At 40.7% G+C, this 19,909-nt stretch overlaps 1 protein-coding gene across 3 annotated transcripts in view; it reads right to left on the bottom strand.

The window, feature by feature from the left end:
* The window catches only part of uvssa (UV-stimulated scaffold protein A), a 103,927-nt gene that overhangs the window by 55,977 nt on the left and 28,041 nt on the right, over positions 1-19,909 (bottom strand). For all 3 annotated transcript variants that reach the window (XM_060828611.1, XM_060828621.1, XM_060828602.1), the window contains exons 7-8: positions 18,634-18,756; positions 410-518 (exon numbers count right to left, since the gene is read on the bottom strand). In XM_060828611.1, the coding sequence (XP_060684594.1) occupies positions 410-518; positions 18,634-18,756 (232 nt within the window). The remainder of the gene's footprint in view (positions 1-409; positions 519-18,633; positions 18,757-19,909) is intronic.

Genomic DNA, 19,909 nt, shown 5'->3' with positions numbered 1-19,909 from the left:
TCCTTCAAGCAAAGGCCACATCACTGATGTATATATGCATGTCACAGACTTTTATATTTCCATTAAATTAAGCACCTACATGCTGCAAAGAAAGATTATTACTGGAAGGAGGGCTGAACAGTTGAGTTGGTACTGGAGTTAGGATGTTACGTTTGGGTTTGTAGAGGTAGCTGGGACAGGGAGAAACACATTCAAAAGACAAAGTTATTGGATGTTTGTCAGGGAGTATCACAAGATGTTTATTTGTTATAATGAATGGGTTTTCAAATAACTTGGTAATCACTTCCTCAGTCATCACTGGCAGATTAAGTACACAGCTGATCACCTTATTGCTTAATAATGGGGCTTTATTTACTTAGCTGTGGGAGAGTATGCTTAAAAGTGGCAGCCAGCAGCTGCATAAACTCACCATACTCCTCCCGAAGGTGCTCCAGAATGTGTGGCTCATAACCTTCCTTCTCTGGAACTTCAACAAAATCATCGTCATCGTCATCATCTTCCTCATCGGTCCCTTTCATCTGTCGAAGCAAATCAAAAGAAAACCTGTCACTATCGCTGACCTGTGAAACATCCTAATTATACTCTTCGGAAATGACAGGAGCACTTAACTTTCTCAGTGAGTAAATGACAGCAATCAATCAAGTCTGAATAACAATGAGCTGCGGACCTGAAAATTATTTTTGTATAGAATCTACCCAGGAATTTATGAAAGGTGAAACACAACCCAAGGTTTAGGGTATTATGGCTTTCAGCTTGCACACTGCACATCAAACACTAAACAGAATTTATGAGTTTTAATTTTCTAAAAGGTGCAGTTCGGAGGCGATGTAGTGCTACAATGCATAACATATAATGCTCTTTTTAATAAATGCAAGAAATTCCACCATTTTCACTGTTTACCATTTTTCAAAATATGAAGTAAAATTAGGATATTTAGTCATAAAGAAACTAATCGTGCACTTCTCACTGGAGAGGATAAAGCTCAAAAAAGGCTGATTCATCCTGAAAAGCGTATCTCCTAGAATAGAAATAAAAGAATAGGCCTTCCTTTTTTTTGTTTTATATATATTTACTGCATGGATTTCAAAACTGCTGCATGCAGGTAACAATTGACCATCAATATATCCCCAGTAAAGGAAACACCTTGGCCAAGAAGGCCCAGTTTACCCATATACATTATACGAAAATAAGGGTATTTAGATTTATATGTTGTGTGGAGGTGAAATTGGCCATCAGTAAAACAAAAATCAGCAACTGTGAATATGTAATCAAATTTTGTTTCAATCAAAACAGGGGTGCAAATTTGCCACAGTTTATGCCCAGGGCAAATCAAAATCTTCCACGATTTGGTCACCTTCCAGTCACCTCAAAATTCTTTGCAAAATTCATTTATCTTGGAAAATGCCCTGTTCTTATAGAGCCAAAATAATTATGTAAAATAACAATACCTATGTCATAGAAGAGAGGGCTCAGAAAAGATTTGTTAGATTTATTTTAGGGTGAGGGACTTTGGTAACGTGGATAGACTGCAGGTGATGGGGCTGCTTTCCTTGGAGAGAAGGATGAGAAAAAATTTAATAGTAATATTTGATGGGAATGTTAGTAGAAGAATCAAAAACAGAAGGACTGTAATTTAAGACAAGAGGCAAAGAAACATTGGGGAACTGATGAAAACTTATTGAAACTAGTATTTTATATTAATTAGAGTGAAGGGGACAGATTCAATTGTTACTAAGAACATAAGAAATAGCATGAATAGGCCATTTAGCCTCTCATGTCTTTCCTGCCATTCTTCAAGTCTGTAGCCTCCTTCTGTGTCAGTTCAGCATAGTCTTCAACTCCATGATATTTCAAATACATATCCACCTGCTCTTTAAATACTTCTCCCCTCCATAACCATTTGGGGTACAGGATTTCAGACATTCACTACCCTCTCAGAGAACAAATCATTTGCATCTCAATTTTAAATGAGTGACTCCTTAGTTGGTAACTATGAATAAGATTGTTCAAGTTTTCCCCATGAGTGGAAACATCTTCTCAACATCTACATTGTTAAGCCCCAGCAGAACGTTGGATGATGCAATAAGATCACTCCTCATTGCCTGCACTACTCCAGCAGCACTCTCAACAACAATGTCCAGTTGTAAGAAGACTTTATTTTTAAATGCCAAACCCCTAGCATAGAGTCACAGAGTCATAGGGATGTAGAGCATGGAAACAGACCCTTCGGTCCAACCCGTCCATGCCGACCAGATATCCCAACCCAATCTAGTCCCACCTGCCAGCACCCGGCCCATATCCCTCCAAACCTTTCCTATTCATATATCCATCCAAATACCTCTTAAATGTTGCAATTGTACCAACCTCCAGCACATCGCCTGGCAGCTCATTCCATACACGTACCACCCTCTGCGTGAAAAGGTTGTCCCTGATATCTCTTTTATATCTTTCCCCTCTCACCCTAAACCTATGCCCTCTAGTTCTGGACTCCCCAACCCCAGGGAAAAGACTTTGTCTATTTATCCTATCCATGCCCCTCATAATTTTGTAATCCTCTATAACATCTCCCCTCCGACGCTCCAGAGAAAACAGCCCCAGTCTGTTCAACCTCATCCAACCCTGGCAACATCCTTGTAAATCCTTTCTGAACGCTTTCAAGTTTCACAACATCTTTCCGATAAGGAGGAGACCAGAATTGCATGCAATATTCCAACAGTGGCCTCACCAATGTCCTGCACAGCCGCAACTTGACCTCCCAACTCCTGTACTCAGTACTTTGACCAATAAAGGAAAGCATACCCAATGTCTTCTTCACTATCCTATCTACCTGTGACTCCACTTTCAAAGAGCTATGAACTTGCAATCCAAGGTTTCTTTGTTCAGCAACACTCCCTAGGACCTTACCATTAAGTGTATAAGTCCTGCTAAGATTTGCTTTCCCAAAATGCAGCACCTCTCATTTAGCTGAATTAAACTCCATCTGCCACTTCTCAGCCCATTGGCCCATCTGGTCCAGATTCTGTTGTAACCTGAGGTAACCGTCTTCGCTGTCCATTACACCTCCAATTTTGGTGTCATCTGCAAACTTACTACCTGTACCCTCTTATACTCACATCCAAATCATTTATGAGGAGAAAGTGAGGACTGCAGATGCTGGAGACCAGACTTGAAAAATGTGGTGCTGCAAAACACAGCAGGCCAGGCAACATCTGAGGAGCAGGAGAATTGACGTTTTGGGCATTAGCCCTTCTTCGGGAATCAGGCTTATGCCCGAAACATCAATTCTCCTGGTCCTCGGATGCTGCCTGGCCTGCTGTGTTTTTCCAGCACCACATTTTCCAACTCCAAATCATTTATGTAAATGACAAAAAGTAGAAGACCCAGCACCGATCCTTGTGGCACTCCACTGGTCACAGGCCTCCAGTCTGGAAAAAACCCTCCACCACCATCCTCCGTCTTCTACCTTTGAGCCAGTTCTGTATCCAAATGGCTAGCTCTCCCTGTATTCCTAACCTTGCTAATCAGTCTCCCATCGGGAACCTTGTCAAACGCCTTACTGAAGTCCATATAGATCACATCTACTGCTCTGCCCTCATCAAATGTCTTTGTTACTTTTTCAAATAACTCAATCAAGTTTGTGAGACATGATTTCCCATGCACAAAGTCTTGTTGACTATCCTGAATGAGTCCAGCAATAAAGCTCAAAATTCCATTTCCCTTCTTAATTACGCCCTGTAGCTTTCATGGGTGTTTCATGGATAAAAACACCCACATCCCTCTGTACTGCACTTGTTTGGTCTCTCTCCATTCAAATAATACACTGCCTTTTACCAAATACGCTGTGACATTAAACTCAATCTGCCAAGTTTATACCCACTCACTCAAACAATCTCTATTCCTTTGCAGATTCCTCATGTCCTCATCATAACATGCGATCTGAAAGGGAAAAACATGCAGTGCAAAAGCATATAGGCAGAGAGCGGATTAGGTGAGTCCTTCTCACAGAGAGCCAAATGACTGCTTTCTGTGATGGAGCAATTCTATGATTATTGTACATCAGGGAAACTACAACTAAATGATGCTGATGAGCAGTGCAATAAAATTGTCCAATACAAAAAAGAAAGCAAAAAAGTGCTGAAAACTTTGCACAATCATTAGAGCACATTAGGATAGAACGAAGTGAAACAGATTCTCTCTCAATTTAAAGACAGATTATCAGAATGATATTATTTTGTTAAACTTCTTTTGATCTTTATTGCTGGACTGATTCGGGATAGTTTTTTGTTAAAATGCTGCAAGAACACCAAAATGCATTTAAATGTTTTACTGGACTTAATTTTATTGAAATAAAACCAATGAATTACTCATCGCTGTATCATCAGAGCAATTTAAGCTAAAGGAAATGGTTATTCTAAATATTTGAATGGTTGAAAAAATTTGCTTCCCTATACATTTTGTTTTGCGTAAAATCTTAATAGAATCATAAAATAAATTCTCCATGGTCTAATTAATTTGGGAGGCAATCTCAATTACTTCCCACCCAGGAAATCAGTTTTGCTCTGTCTTAAATAAGTGTCTGTTACACTCTAAAAAATGATGTTATAAGGCATCCTTAGACAAGTGAACTCTAAAACTTCATTTGTCATTCTGCAGGCTTGATGGCTATGCATTTAAAAACCCATTCTATCTTATAAACTAAAAATTAAATGTACTCAGCTGTGATAGTCGTCATTGCATCTGCTATTTATATGCTAATATCCTTTCGAGAAGGTCCTGCAAATTATAGCACTCAAGTCAGGTGCATCTACCCTCAACCTCTAACAATACAATATATAAAAAAATCAAAAGATTTGTGGCAAAGACTTGTAAAATCACAACTAACTTGCATTGCTGTTCTCTGACAATTTCAGCTCACATTTATAGAGACATACCTAGCTGACAAATAATGAGTCAATAATAAATGAGAAAGTATGTACAGTCATAGCTCAAGAATTCTTTTTTAAGCAATAGTCAGGTTTAAAGTCAAGTTAAATGCAAGATTGTGATATTAAATGCTTATTAGAATTCTTGGAAAATATTTTCACAAATTATGGTATCAATTTAAATATTTTGGGCTACAGTTATGCCTGTTTTTATTGGCTAGTTTATTCATTTGACTGCAGTTTTGATGGAAAACAATGAAAGATTAAGAACATAACTGAAATAAACCAGTACACAACAATTCTGATCATTCTCCACTGAGCTCTTGCTTTTCCATGATACAACTACATCTTGCTTTAATAGAACAAGGTCATAGCAGTTAGGCTGGAATTTATTCAGAGGAGATTAGCTCTTTACCAGTAATTTTCATAATAATAATTGAAATCCAAAATGTTAATTTATGCAAGTTAAAACTTCATTTCCTCAGTGCCACCCAAAATACACTGCTGGTGGTAAATAATTTTCCATATTTTAAATGAAGGATGGCTAGTTCTTTAAGTGTCTTGATGACAAAATGATAAATGCTAAAAAGCCAGGAATAGTGCAGGTCCAATTGGGCACAAAGGAGAAGGCATATTGATAATTAAAATGTCACAAACAGGAAGAAACACGAAAAAGGTTACTCCCTTACATTTTGGAGGACTAAAGTGAAAAAAAAAAGAGAAAAATTTTGCTACAACAACACAAAATCTCGAGAGCATTTCTGGGTACTCCATCCTTTTCAGTATATATTGGCTTCACAGAGAACGAAGTGTTAATTGGGCAGAAAAATCTTGGATTCTAAAGGTTAAGTAGCAAATTGAGATGACAAAATCAGGGCCCTATTTCTGAGAATTTAAAATAATAAGTGTTGATTTCAGTGACGGTTTCAAGATATTACAAGTATTGGATAGGGTAGCTCATAGAAACAATTCCTACAAGTTGAGAATCTTGGACTGGAGAGATAGAGTCATAGAGATGCATAGTGCGGAAACAGACCCTTCAATCCAACTCGTCCATGCCGATCAGATATCCCAACCAATCTAGTCCCACTTACCAGCACATGGCCCATATCCGTCCAAACCCTTTCTTATCATTTACCCGTGAGATGCCTTTTAAATATTGCAATTGGACTAGCCTCCACCACTTCCTCCAGCAATTCCTTCCATACACATACCACTCCCTCTGCATGAAAAAGTTGCCCCTTTGGTCTCTTTTATATCTTTCCCTTCTCACACTAAACCTACGCCCTCTAGTTCTGACTCCCCCATTTCAGGGAAAAGACTTTGTCTATTTATCCTGGCCAGGCACCTCATCATTTTATAAAACTCGAAAAGGTTTATAGCCTCCGACGCTCCAGGGAAAACAGACCCAGCCTATTCAACCTCTCCCTATAGCTCAAATCCTCCAACCCTGGCAACATCCTTGTAAATCTTTTCTGAACCCTTTCAGGTTTCACAACATCCTTTCGATAGGAAAGAGACCAGAATTGTATGCAATATTCCAAAAGTGGCCTAACCAATGTCCTGCACAGCCACATGACCTCCCAACCCCGTACTCAATACTCTTGACCAGTAAACGAAAGCATACAAAATGCCTTCTTCACTTTCCTATCTACTTGCGACTCCACTTTCCGGGAGCCATGAACGTGCACTCCAAGGACTCTGTTCAGCAACACTCCCTAATTATACACTTACCATTAAGTGTATAAGTCCTGCTAAGATTTGCTTTCCCAAAATGCAGCACCTCACATTTATCTAAATTAAACCCTATCTGCCACTTCTCAGCCCACTGGCCCTTCTGATCAAGATCCCATTGTAATCTGAAGTAACCTTCTTCACTATCCACTATACCTCTAATTTTGGTGTCATCTGCAAACTCACTAACTGTACCTCTTATGCTCACATCTAAATCATTTGCATAAATGACAAAAAGTCGAGGAGCAAGCAACAATCCTTGTCTCAGGCCTCCAGTCTGAAAAACAAGTCCACCACCACCCCCTGTCTTCTACCTTTGAGCCAGTTCTGTATCCAAATGGCTAGTTCTCCCCGTATTCCGTGAGATCTAACCTTGCTAACCAGTCTCCCATGGGGAACCTTGTCGAAAGCCTTACTGAAGTCAATATAGATCACGTCCACCGCTCTGCCCTCATCAATTCTCTTCGTTACTCCTTCAAAAAAACTCAATCAAGTTTGTGAGACATGACTCCCGAGGCACAAAGCCATGTTGACTATCCCTATATCATTCCTTGCCTTTCCAAATACATGTACATTCTGTCCCTCAGGATTCCTTCCAACAACTTGCCCACCACCGATGTCAAGCTCACTGGTCTATAGTTCCCTGGTTTGTCCTTACATAGAACATAGAACAATACAGCACAGAACAGGCTCTTCAGCCCTTGATGTTGTACCAACTTCATGCAAAGACCACCTTGCTGATCTTTGAGGGGCCCTATGCTCTCCCTAGTTACCCTTATGTCCTTAATGTATTTGTAAAAACCCTTTGAATTCTTCTTAACTCTATTTACCAAAGCGATCTCTTGTTCCTTTTTTGCCCTCCTGATTTCCTTCTTGAATGTGCTCCAACTGCCTTTATAGTCTTCTAAGGATTCACTCGATCTATCCTGTCTATACCTGACATATGCTTCCTTCCTTTTCTTAACCAAACCCTCAATTTCTTTAGTCATCCAGCATTCCCTATACCTACCAGCCTTTCCTTTCACCCTAACAGGAATATACTTTCTCTGGATTCTCGTTATCTCACTTCTGAAGGCTTCCCATTTTCCAGCCATCTCTTTACCTGCAAACATCTGCCCCCAAACAGCTTTTAAAAGTTCTTGCCTAATACTGCCAAAATTGGCCTTCCTCAAATTTACAACTTCAACTTTTATCTGGTCTATCCTTTTCCATCACTATTTTAAATCTAATAGAATTATGGTTGCTGGCCCCAAAGTGCTCCCCCAGTGACACCTCAGTCACCTGCCCTGCCTTATTTCCGAAGAGTAGGTCAGGTTTTGCACCTTCTCTAGTAGGTACATCCACATATTGCATCAGAAAAAATTCTTGTATACACTTAAGTTCCTCTCCATCTAAACCCTCAACACTATGGCAGCCCCAGTCTATATTTGGAAAGTTAAAATCCTTATTATTTTTACAGATAACAGATTCCCTAACAAATTTGTTTCTCGATTTTCCTCTGATTATTACGGGGTCTATAATCGAATCCCAAGAAGGTGATCATCCCTTTCTTATTTCTCAGTTCCACCCAAATAACTTCCCTGGATGTATTTCCGGGAATATCCTCCCTCAGCACAGCTGTAATGCTATCCTTATCAAAAATGCCACTCTCTTTCCTCTCTTGCCTCCCTTTCTGTACATCCTGTAGCATGTGTATCCTGCAACATTAAGCTGCCAGTACTGTCCATCCCTGAGCCATGTTTCTGTAATTGCTGAGATACCCCAATCCCATGTTCCTAACCATGCCCTGAGTTCATCTGCCTTCCCTGTTCGGCCTCTTGCACTGAAGTAAATGCAGTTTAATTTATCAGACCTACCTTGTTCTCTGCTTTGTCCCTGCCCGCACTGACTGCTTGACACGCTTCTTTTCTCAACTGTACCCGTCTCAGATTGATCTCTTTCCGCACTATCTTCCTGGGTCCCACCCCCCCCCCCCCCCCCCCCACCTTAGTAGTTTAAGCCCTCCAAGCAGCTCAAGCAAATTTCCCTGCCGGTATATTAGTGCCCTTCCAATTTAGGTGCTATCCATTCTCCTTGTACAGGTCACTTCTACCCCAAAAGAGATTCCAATGATCCAGAAATGTGAATCCTTCTCCCATACATCAGCTCCTCAGCCATGCATTCATCTGCTCTATCCTCCTATTCCTACCCTCACCAGTTCACAGCATTGGGAGCAGTCCAAATATTACTATTCTCAAGGACCTCCTTTTCAAATTCCTGCTTAACTCTCTACATTCTCCCTTGAGAATCTCATCCCTTTCCCTTCCTCGGTCATTGGTTCCAGTGTGTACAATGACCTCCTGCTGGTCCCTCTCCCCTGGAAATTATTCTGCATCCTGTCTGAGACATCCTTGATCCTAGCACCAGGGAGGCAACACACCATTCTGATGTTTCACTATATTCGATATTTTAGAAGTTCAGATATTTTAGTAGTAAAATCATAAACACAACTACACACAAAGGGCGATCGAAGTCTTGAACTCTTTCATAAATGTAAAATATGGAATGTGAATTCATGATTTTAGATCAGAGATTAATATGGAATTAGGTCATAGAACAGTCATCACCACACTGAAGGGCAGAGCAAGGGCTAAGAGGCTAAATGACCTGCTTTTCTTTCTATGGTGTTTCTACTTTTGATGATCCCTGGTTGTCAAGCTTCAATTATCATTTTCCATAGAAGAATAAAAGGGACAGTAGCAATGTGGATATAAAATTGGCTGTGACTGGAAACAAAATAATATGGTCAAAGGATTGAGTTTGAAGGACTTGGTCACACCCAAGGTTTAGGCAAAGAGACAGGTGACCATGAGAAGACGTAGGCAGTCAGTGCAGGAGTCCCCTGTGGCTTCTGCCTTCTCGCACAATAACTTCGTTTTGGATACTATTGGAAGGGATGGCCTAGCCGAGTATAGCAACAGCAGCAGCTAGCAACACAGATCAGCATTTTTGTGGCTGCAAAAGAGACTCCAAGGTGGCATGCTGCCTCCTTGATGCTCAAGTTAAGGATGTTTCTGAGCAGGCACAGAACATTCTCAAAAGGGAGGGTGGGCAGTCAGAGATCATTGTGAACACTAGTATTAATGACATAGACAGGTAGAATGACGAGGCCCTGCAAAGGGAGTTAGGTAGGAAACTGAAAAGCAGAACCGCTTGGGTTATAATCTAGAGATTATTCCCTGTGCCAGTGATAGTACAGTTAAATACATGGCTAAAGAGCTGGTCCAGGAGGGAGGGCTTCAGGTATGTGGATCATTAGGATGTCTTCCTGGGCAGAAAGGGCTTCTATGAGGAGGACACGTTGAACCTAAATATCCTGACAGGGAGATTTATTAGTGTCGCTCAGGAGGATTTAAATTAGTGTGGCAGGGAAGTTAGAACTAGAGCAATTGGTCTGCAAGTGGATGAAGGGACTGGGGGCAGTCTAGCGAAGTTTGCAGACGATACGAAGTTAGGTGGACAGGCAGGTAGTACTGAGGAAGTCGGGAGGCTACAGAAGGATCTAGACAGGTTGGGAGAGTGGTCCAGGAAATGGCTGATGGAATTCAACGTGAGCAAAGGCGAGGTCTTGCACTTTGGCAAAAAGAATAAAAGCATAGACTACTTTCTAAATGGCGTGAAAATTCGTAAAGCCAAAATACAAAGGGATCTGGGAGTGCTAGTCGAGGATTCTCTAAAGGTAAACATGCAGGTTGAGTCCGTGATTAAGAAAGCGAATGCAATGTTGTCACTTATCTCAAGAGGGTTGGAATATAAAAGCAGCGATGTGCTACTGAGACTTTATAAAGCTCTGGTTAGGCCCCATTTGGAGTACTGTGTCCAGTTTTGGTCCCCACACTCAGGAAAGACATATTGGCACTGGAACGTGTTCAGCGGAGATTCACAAGGATGATCCCTGGAATGGTAGGTCTAACATATGAGGAATGGCCGAGGATCCTGGGATTGTATTCATTGGAGTTTAGAAGATTAAGGGGAGATTTAATAGAGACGTACAAGATAATACATGGCTTGGAAAGGGTGGACGCTAGGAAATTGTTTCCATTAGGCGAGGAGACTAGGACCAGTGGACACAGCCTTAGAAATAGAGGGGGTAAATTCAGAACAGAAATGCGGAGACATTTCTTCAGCCAGAGAGTGGTGGGCCTGTGGAATTCATTGCCGCAGGGTGCAGTGGAGGCCGGGACACTAAATGTCTTCAAGGCAGAGACTAATAGATTCTTGTTGTCTCAAGGAATTAAGGGCTACGGGGAGAATGCTGGTTAGTGGAGTTGAAATGCCCATCAACCATGATTGAATGGCAGAGAGGACCCGATGGGCCGAATGGCCTTACTTCCACTCCTATGTCTTATGGTCTTAAGTGAAATGATCGAGGGGGAGTTAGAGACTAAGGCAAGTAAGACGAAGAGAAGTACAGATAGGGAGAAGTTACAGATCACGGTAGGATTGGCAGACTAAAGTTTATTTGTTTAAAACTGAGAAGTATGACAGGTAAGGCAGATGAATGTATAACATCACAGAACTATGATGTTGTAGCTATTATAGAATTGGTTGCAAGAGGGATAAGACTGGCAACCGAATGTTCCAGGATTTAGATGTTTCAGGTGGGATAGAGAGAGATGTAGAAGAGGTGAGGGAATTGCATTACTGATTAGGGAGACTATCACAGCTGTACTGAGACAGGACACCTTACAGGGCTCATCTAGCGAGGCCAGTTCAGGAAAAGGAAGGGTACAATCACTTTGATATGATTGTACCACAAGCTCCCCAGCAGCCAGAGATAGAGGAACAGGTTATGGAAAAGTATGAAAATGACAGGGTGTTGTGGTGGGTGATTTTAATTTCCCTTCTATTGACTGGGACTCGATTTGCGCCAGACACTTGCATGTTGGGGGGGGGGGGGGTGGGAGAAAGATTTGTTAGGTGTGTCTAGGAGGATTTCTTGAAGCAATTTGTAAATAGTTCCATGAGGGAAGAAACCATACCAGACTGATATTGGGAATGAGCTCAGCCAGGTGTTCAGAGCTTTAGTGGGGAGCATTACATGAACAATTAACAATTTCATAACTTTAAATTACTTATGGATAAAGATAAGAGTCATCCTCAGGTGAAAGTACTAAACTGGGGGAAGACTAACTACAACAACATTAGGCAGGAACTGAGAAATGTAGATTGGGCGTGGCTTTTTGAGGGCAAATCTGCAGCTGGAATCTTTTGAAGGCTAGTTGGTTAGAGTTCAGGACCAGCACATTTGTGTGAAATTGAAGGATAAGAATGGAAAGATTCAGGAACCTTGTAAGACAAGAGACATTGAGAATAGTCAAAAAGAAAAATGAAGCCTATGTTAGGCTTAGGAAACTGAAGATAGACATAGCCTTCAAATAATATCAATAAAGCAGGAAAGAACTTAAACAACGAGTTAGGAGAGTTAAAAAGGGACCATGAAATTACCTTAACAAACAGACTTAAGGAAAATCCCAAGGCTTTTCTCCACATATAAGGAGCAATAGATTAGCTTGGGCAAGTGGTCGAGAGCAAAGGAGGAAATTGATGTGTGGAGGCAAAGGATGTGGGTGAGGTCCTTAATGTATACAATGATTCTGTATTCATAAAGGAGAAGGACATGGTGTACAATGAATCGAGACGGGGTATATTGATATTTTAGGGCGATGTAAAAAAGGTGGTGGTGTTGGATGTTTTGAAAAGCATCAAGGTAGACAAGTCCTCAAGACTTGATGGAATTTATTCCAAATACTGAGGGAGACGAGGCAGGAAATTGCTGGGGCTTGTACAAAATCTTTGTATCCTCTCTAGTCAAAGGAGAAGTCCCAGAGGATTAGAGAATACCCAATATCATTTCTTTGTTTAAGGAGGGCATCAGGCATAATCTGGCTGATGAACCTTGCATCAGTGGTAGGTAAATTACTGGAGAAGATTCTTAGGGACAGGATTTATTCACATTTGAAAAATATGGACTTATTAGTAATGACTCCCGCAGCAGAAGTCATTTCTCACAAACTTCATTGAGTTTTTTGAAGAAGTGACAAAGATGATTGATGAGGGTAGAGCAGTAAATGTTGTCTACACGAAAAAGTCCAAAGAACTGCAGTTGCTAGTAATCAGAAACAAAAACAGATTACAATTACTCTAAAAGCTCAGCAAGTCAAGCAGCATCTGTGGAGAGAAAGCAGAGGTAACGTTTCAGGTCCAGTGATTTTTTTTTGACAAGGTCCCTCATGATAGTTGATACAAAAGGAGAAGTTGCATGGGATCTATGGTAGGCTGCTAAGATGGATACAGAACCGGTTCAGTTAAATGTGATGAGGCTACTCCTTCACCAAGGTTATGAACTCCTTGGCCTTTTTTCCCCAGATAGGTCGCAAACAACAGACTCCAAAAAGTCTGGAGGTGATGCGTTTTAGGGCCAATTTGATAATAGCTAACAGAGACTACGTCAGGCAGAAGGTTTTTAAAAAAAACTTGTACAATGAAAGGGGAGTGGCCAGTTCTCCAAGGTCAACTTTTCTCTGATTTGTTTTTTTTAAAGCAGTAGTGTGAAGAAAGGCTGCTGGACCCACAGAAGCAAGTCCAGGTTGGTGTTCTCTCTCTGACTTTTATTCTGTAAGAACTTGTGTTTGAGTTTACCTTTTGTGCCAAGGGTTATTTAGGGGGATTGTTGCAAGCATTTGGAACAGCATCATTAAGTTGGGATGATTTGTTGGCCTTTCAGACAGGTTCAGTTATCCGGTATTCTGTTTTCTGTGGTTTGTGTTTCATTCAGTCATCTTGTAAATAAATTCTGTTTTGTTTAAAACTAAGCGGTTTGACCAGCTGATTCTCTCCTGGACTATCCACTTTAAACTTGCTTAAAACAACTACCAACGTTATGGTCTGGGCTACCTTCTTGAAACATTTTTAGGGAGCTGGCCTGGTCCATAACACAGAAGGCGACAGCAGCAGTGGAAGTGTGTTTTTCTGCCTGAAAATCTGTGACCAGTGGTGTTCCGTTGGGATGCCTGTTGTTTGCAATATATATCAATGATTTGGAGAATAATGCAGATGGACTGACTAGTAAGTTTGCGGATGAGACAAGGGTTGGGGAGCTGCGGATAGTGAGGAGAATTGCCAGACGATACAGTAAGGTATAGATAGGCTGAAGACTTGGGCAAAGAAATGGCAGATGGAGTTTAACCTGAACAAATGTGAGATGATGCATTTTGGAGTCTAATGCAGCAGAGAGGTATACAGTAAATGACAAAACCCTTAGAAGCATAACATACAGAGGGATCTATATATACAGTTTCACAGTTCCCTGAGAGCGACAACACAATTGGATAAAGTGGTCAAGAAGGCGCAAGGCAAGCTTCCCTTCATCAGCTGGGGTAGAGTATAAAATTTGGCAAGTCATTTTGCAGCTGTATACACCTATAGTTAGGCCACATTTGGAATATTGTGCACATTTCTGGTCGCCATACTAACAGAAGGATGTGGAGATTGAGAGAGTACAAAACAGGTTTATCAGGATGTTGCCTGGTTTGGAAGGTATTAGCCAAGAGAAGATATCAAACAAACTCAGTTTTCACTTGAACATTGGAGGCTGAGGGGTGACCTAATAAAGATTTACGAAATTATGAGAGGCATGGATAGAATGGATGGTCAGAGGTTTTCCTCAGAGTAAAAATGTCAATTACTAGGGGACATAGGTTTAAGGAGAAGGGACGGAAGTTTAAAGGAGATGAAGGGCAAGTTATTTTTATGTAGATAGCGATAAGTGCCTGGAATACACTACCAGAGGAGGTGATACAGCAGATACAACAGCAACATTTAAGAGGCTTCCTGGCAGACATGTGAATAGGAAGGGAATAGAAGGATATGGGCTGCATGAAGGCAAAAGGTTTTTAGCTTAGCATACAGAAGGACCATGTGTCAAAGCAGGCTCCATGGGCTGAAGGACCTGTACTTGTTCTGTACCATTTTTGTTCTTTGGATATTTCTCAGGCTGGAGGAAGATCTGTAGTGCGGTTCTCCAAGTATAGCATTTAGACCCTTGCTTTTCCAGTTATATATATTAAGGATCTAGTACAGGAACAATGTTTATAAATGATACAAAATTTGAAAGCATTCTAAATAGTGAGGATGACAGTGCAAAACTGAAAAAGGGTACAGTTGGTTGATTGGTAGTACATGAAGGTTAATCTAGGGAAGTGAGAGGTATTTTGGTCTGAAGAACATTAACATAAGAGGTAGAAGCAAGGGACCTAGACGTACATGTGCACAGGTCGCCGAAGATAATTGCACAAGTGGAGAGCTGGTCTTTATTAATAGGGGCATAAAGTACAAGTGCTGAATTTGTATAAGACACTTGCCAGACCTCAGCTGGAGTACTGTGTATCTGAATGCTCAAGGAAGTGAATACACTAGAGTGTAGGGAAGAAGTTCGCAAAAATGCTAACATAGATGAGAAACTTCAGTTATGAAGACAGACTGGAGTGGTTGGGACTGTTCACCTCGGAGAGATGATGACTAAGAGGAGATCAATTTGAAGTTTTCAAAGTCATGCAGGGACTGAATAAAGTAGATTGATAGAAACTATTTCCACTCGTAGAAGGCTGGAAATGAGCGGGCACAGATTTGATGTGACTTGCAACATCATAAATTTAACATGAGAAAAAACTTTTTTCAAACAAGTGGTGTCTGAAACACTGCCTCAAAGTCTCTGCAGGCAGGTTCAGAAGGCATTAGATGATATTTCAACAGCAACAACGTGCAGGGAAAAGACAGCAGAATGGAATCAAGTCTCAATGCTCATTTGGAGAATCATTACAGACATAAATGGGCCAAATATCTCCTCCTGCACTTCTGCGATATTGAGTTCACTTGATATAAGTTGCGTTCCATTTGCCATATTCATTACTTATTTTACGTGTGTGCTAACTTTTAAATGTTGTGTACCTAAATATTTAAACGTCCTTGCCCCACCATAGCTCAGTCTCTCTCCATTCAGAACATTACTCGATCACAGATCGAACATGGATGACCTCATACTACCTGCCCTTTGAGTGCATGAGATACATGGAACTTATAAACAATCACAGGAATTTTGAGACTGAAAGCATTATGAGAGTAGATAGTCATTGTAGGTCAGCCAGGACAAGATGGATATCTGACATATGCGAGGCAGGACTATTTTCATTCTTGCGTGGGACTCCAGGACTACTAAATAATCTTGTTAGCTGGCAGCTGTCAGGAGTGATAAAGGGTAAGAGGGGCATGAAAATTCTCCACTCTGCAACAATTAAGGCGGTTCTGTGCTCTGAAGTCAATATTGCTGCACAGCAACTAGCTTTGGAGCAAGCAGGCTCATAACCGACCTTTCTGTCTGTAAGTGGAGCAGCAGGAGGAGCAAGTGTTTTATAGTAAAGATGGAATTCCTCAAAAACCTTTTCAGATTAGATTGCTTACAGTGTGGAAACAGGCCCTTAGGCCCAACAAGTTTACACCGACCCGCTGAAGCGCAACCCACCCAGACCCATTCCCCTACATTTACCCCTGCCCCTAACACTACGGGCAATTTAGCATGGTCAATTCACCTAACCTACAGGCTGCCATAAGGAAAGGGAGATAGCAAGAATGACCACTTTTCATATTTTGCCACTTGATTGTTGCTCAGCAATGATGAGAATTTCACAGTGAAAATTATCATGTCTCTGTTTAGTGCCATTAACAGCACAAGTTACATGTTCCAAGAGAGCTAGACAAAGAAACTTAGTGACCCTAAAGTAAGCTATCAATAGACAGAGTGAAGGATATAGGGGCTAGGTAAATTTATATAATTATAAGCAACTCTTTTAAGCATATAAATGGTTAATTCAGTTGAAGCTCAGTTCAAAAGAACAAATTCTACTTTGCTGAGGATGAGTGAAACATTGTACCATGCCATGTTCTGAGGGAAAAAAACCATAGTTCAGCACAACATAATCTTCACATTAATTTAAACTTAACACTAAACCAACAATGAAACGTTGCAGTCAACATTTGTCAAGGCTTTTACAGCCATAATGCTTAAGGTACTCTGTTCCAGCAAACCAGCATTCATTTGGTTTGCTGGAAAACTCCCTCTGGTGGGCTGTATGATCTCATTTCAACTCCTGCTTCAAAAGCTGACAAGTCCCCACAAAAGCTATAACATGAACTATTACAATATCCTCAAATTTAAACATGATTTACTGAGTTAAAAATGATACTGCATTGGACTTTTCTGTTAATTTCTCCTAAGGCAGCCCTTTTTGATTGTAAGGAAATCCTAAAATTTGAGATTCTCATGTTAGCTTATTCCCGTTTGGCACGAGTCTGTCTTAAGATTATAACATTGGTGGTAAAAATACCAACTGAGCATGGTTTAGGATTATCAATGTGAACATGTCGTAGACAAAGATTTACAGAGATGTACAGCACGGAAACAGACCCTTCGGTCCAATTCATCTAATCTAGTCCCATTTGCCAGCACTTGGCCCATATCCCTCAAAACCTTCCTATTTTCAGATACTCATCCAAATGGCAGTTCATTCCATATTGGCATCTCCCTGTGTAAATGTTACTCCTTAGGTCTCTCTCATATCTTTCCCCTCTCACCTTAAACCTATGCCCTCTAGTTCTGGGCTCCCCACATCAAGAAAAATTCTTTGTCTATTTACCCGATCCATGCCTCTCATGATTTTATAAACCTCTGTAAGGTCACCCCTCAGCTTCCAAATCGTCAGGGAAAACAGCCCTGGCCTATTCGACCTGTGCCTATATCTCAAAACCTCCAACGCTGGCAACGCAACAACCTTCTAAATCTTTTCTGAACCCTTTCGAGTTTCACGACATCCTTCCTCTAGGAGGGAGACTAGAATTGCTCACACTACTCCAAAAGTGGCCTAACCAATGTCCTGGAAAGCCACAATTTGACCTTCCACTCCTTTACTCAACGCACTGACCAAATGCCATCCTATCTACCCGTGATTCCACTTTCAAAGAACAATGAACCCTCAGCCTCAGACGCTCCAGGGAAAACAGCCCCAACCTATTCAGCCTTTCCCTAAAGCTCAAACCCTCCAAACCTGAACATCTTTGCTGAATCCATTTAAATTTTATGACAACATTCCTACAATTGTGATATATTTTTCCCAGCAATATGTTTAAAAAAAGCACTGATGTGCAGTTATTGATGGTGCCTCTTTCCTATCAGCAATTTATTATTGGTACAAAATACACAAGACTGTACATGCCAAGGTGTGTAATATAGGCATTACGAACGGTACTTGTCTTTTTAAAAAAAATAAAAGCCTTTTTAAGTTCTTTAAACTCTTATTTATAGGAAAATAAATGAAAATAAATAAATTATAGGAAAACTTTTCATCTTTAAAACCATTCACCATGACCGTACCTTTTTACACCAATTCCTTCACATCGGCACATTTAAATAAACAACTTAGTTTTATATAGAATCCTAAAACAGTAAGCTAATGTGGTACAAACGTGGCTTTCTAATGTACAGTGATGTCGTGGTTATCTTACTGGGCTAGTAAACCTAATGATCCATAGACTGTGGGCTCACATCCCCTTCTAAAAAGCTGGTATCAGTAAACATGATCACATGAAGCTTTCAGATTTCTGTGAAAAATATCTGTTGTTCTTACCCTGTCTGATCTGTGTATGATGATAGGCCTATATCAATATGTTAACTGCACCTTGAAGTGATCAACCAAGTTATTCAGTTGCCCTTTCAAGGAACTTAAGAATAGGGAGTAAATGTCAGCCTTGCGAGTAACAGCCAGATAGAATGAAGAATTTTATGAGATAAATGATCAGAGTTTTCCTGAAAGCTTTCAAAGCAATTACTTTGCTCTTCCATGCAAATATCCAGACAATCAGTGGCTTAAACTATTAGTATACTCACCACTTTCCGCTCCTCATAATTAATGCCCATTTCTTCATGTTTCTTTAGAGCTGCATCAATCTCATTTTTTAAGTCAATGGCACGTTTTAGGCGAGTATCACTAATACCAGCTTTGGTGAATGTCTAGAACAAAATTTTTTTTTAATTATTATTTAAATAGCATCACTGAAAGCCTGCTACAACACCTTCTTCACAAAGTAAAGGCTGGGAATTGGCTCAAGTTGAAGAACATCCAATCTCATTCATGTAGCTAAAAGAAATTTTGGTCTTGATATCAATGTACCAACAATTCAGGAAGTTACAAGTTCAGAAAAGCAAGAGCTGAAAATGTGTTGCTGGAAAAGCGCAGCAGGTCAGGCAGCATCCACAGAGCAGGAGAATCGACGTTTCGGGCATGAGCCCTTCTTCAGGAATCAGCATCTGCAACCCTCACTTTCTCCTCGAAGATTTTAACCTACTGCGAATCCTCCTGCAAGGATGCCTTCCTTGAAGAAGCTCTCTGATCTCCAGCATTTGCAGTCCTCACTTTCTCCCAGAAAAGCAAGAGAACTAGGATCACTGTTTAAAAATCCAGGGTGGCCTATTTCAAACAGTCCCATGAGTTCTGGATGTAGGCTTGCTCGCTGAGCTGGGAGCTGCGAGCAAACCTAGATCCAGAACCTCAACTTGAGCTACAAATCTTCTCAAAACTCACTAGTGTTATAAGTCTTTAGCACTCTTTTCCTCAAAAGTTAGTGGTGGAAGCAGAGCACTTGAATATTTTTAACGCAGAGGTTGTTAGGTTTTTGTAAAGGAAGGTGGTTAAGGATTATCAGTATAGGCAGAAATGCAGCTTTTGTGTTGCAATCAAATCAGCCACGATCTTACTAAATGATGGGGCAGACTAGTCTACTCCTGCTTTTTGTTCAACAGCGGGACAATCTCAATACAGACACGACACCTGATGATAAATCATCACAAATATTTGTTTACATGCCAAGAATGAAAATGTCTTTGACCTTAGTTGTCCAGCTGAGCTAACCAAAAGGACCAATTCATGATTTTCAGGGGCTCAGTCTTCAGTGATGCTAAAATTGTCCGCAGTAGAATCCTCCAGGACATCTATTATTGGAGCTTTACTGTATAGCAAAGGTATACTCATTTCCATTTACATTTCCTCACCACCCCTGTGCAACATACAAAGTGCCATCACGAACTATGGAGGAATACTGGCTATCCCTAGACACCCAGCAACCATCCTGTGCCATGCTGGTAATATTGAACCAGAAGAAAGTTT

The sequence above is a fragment of the Hemiscyllium ocellatum genome, chromosome 1, assembly GCF_020745735.1.
Source record: "Hemiscyllium ocellatum isolate sHemOce1 chromosome 1, sHemOce1.pat.X.cur, whole genome shotgun sequence".
In the NCBI taxonomy this organism is placed as follows: Eukaryota; Metazoa; Chordata; class Chondrichthyes; order Orectolobiformes; family Hemiscylliidae; genus Hemiscyllium; species Hemiscyllium ocellatum.
Note: the sequence above shows the minus strand (reverse complement) of the source record. Positions and strands in the feature narration are given on the sequence as shown.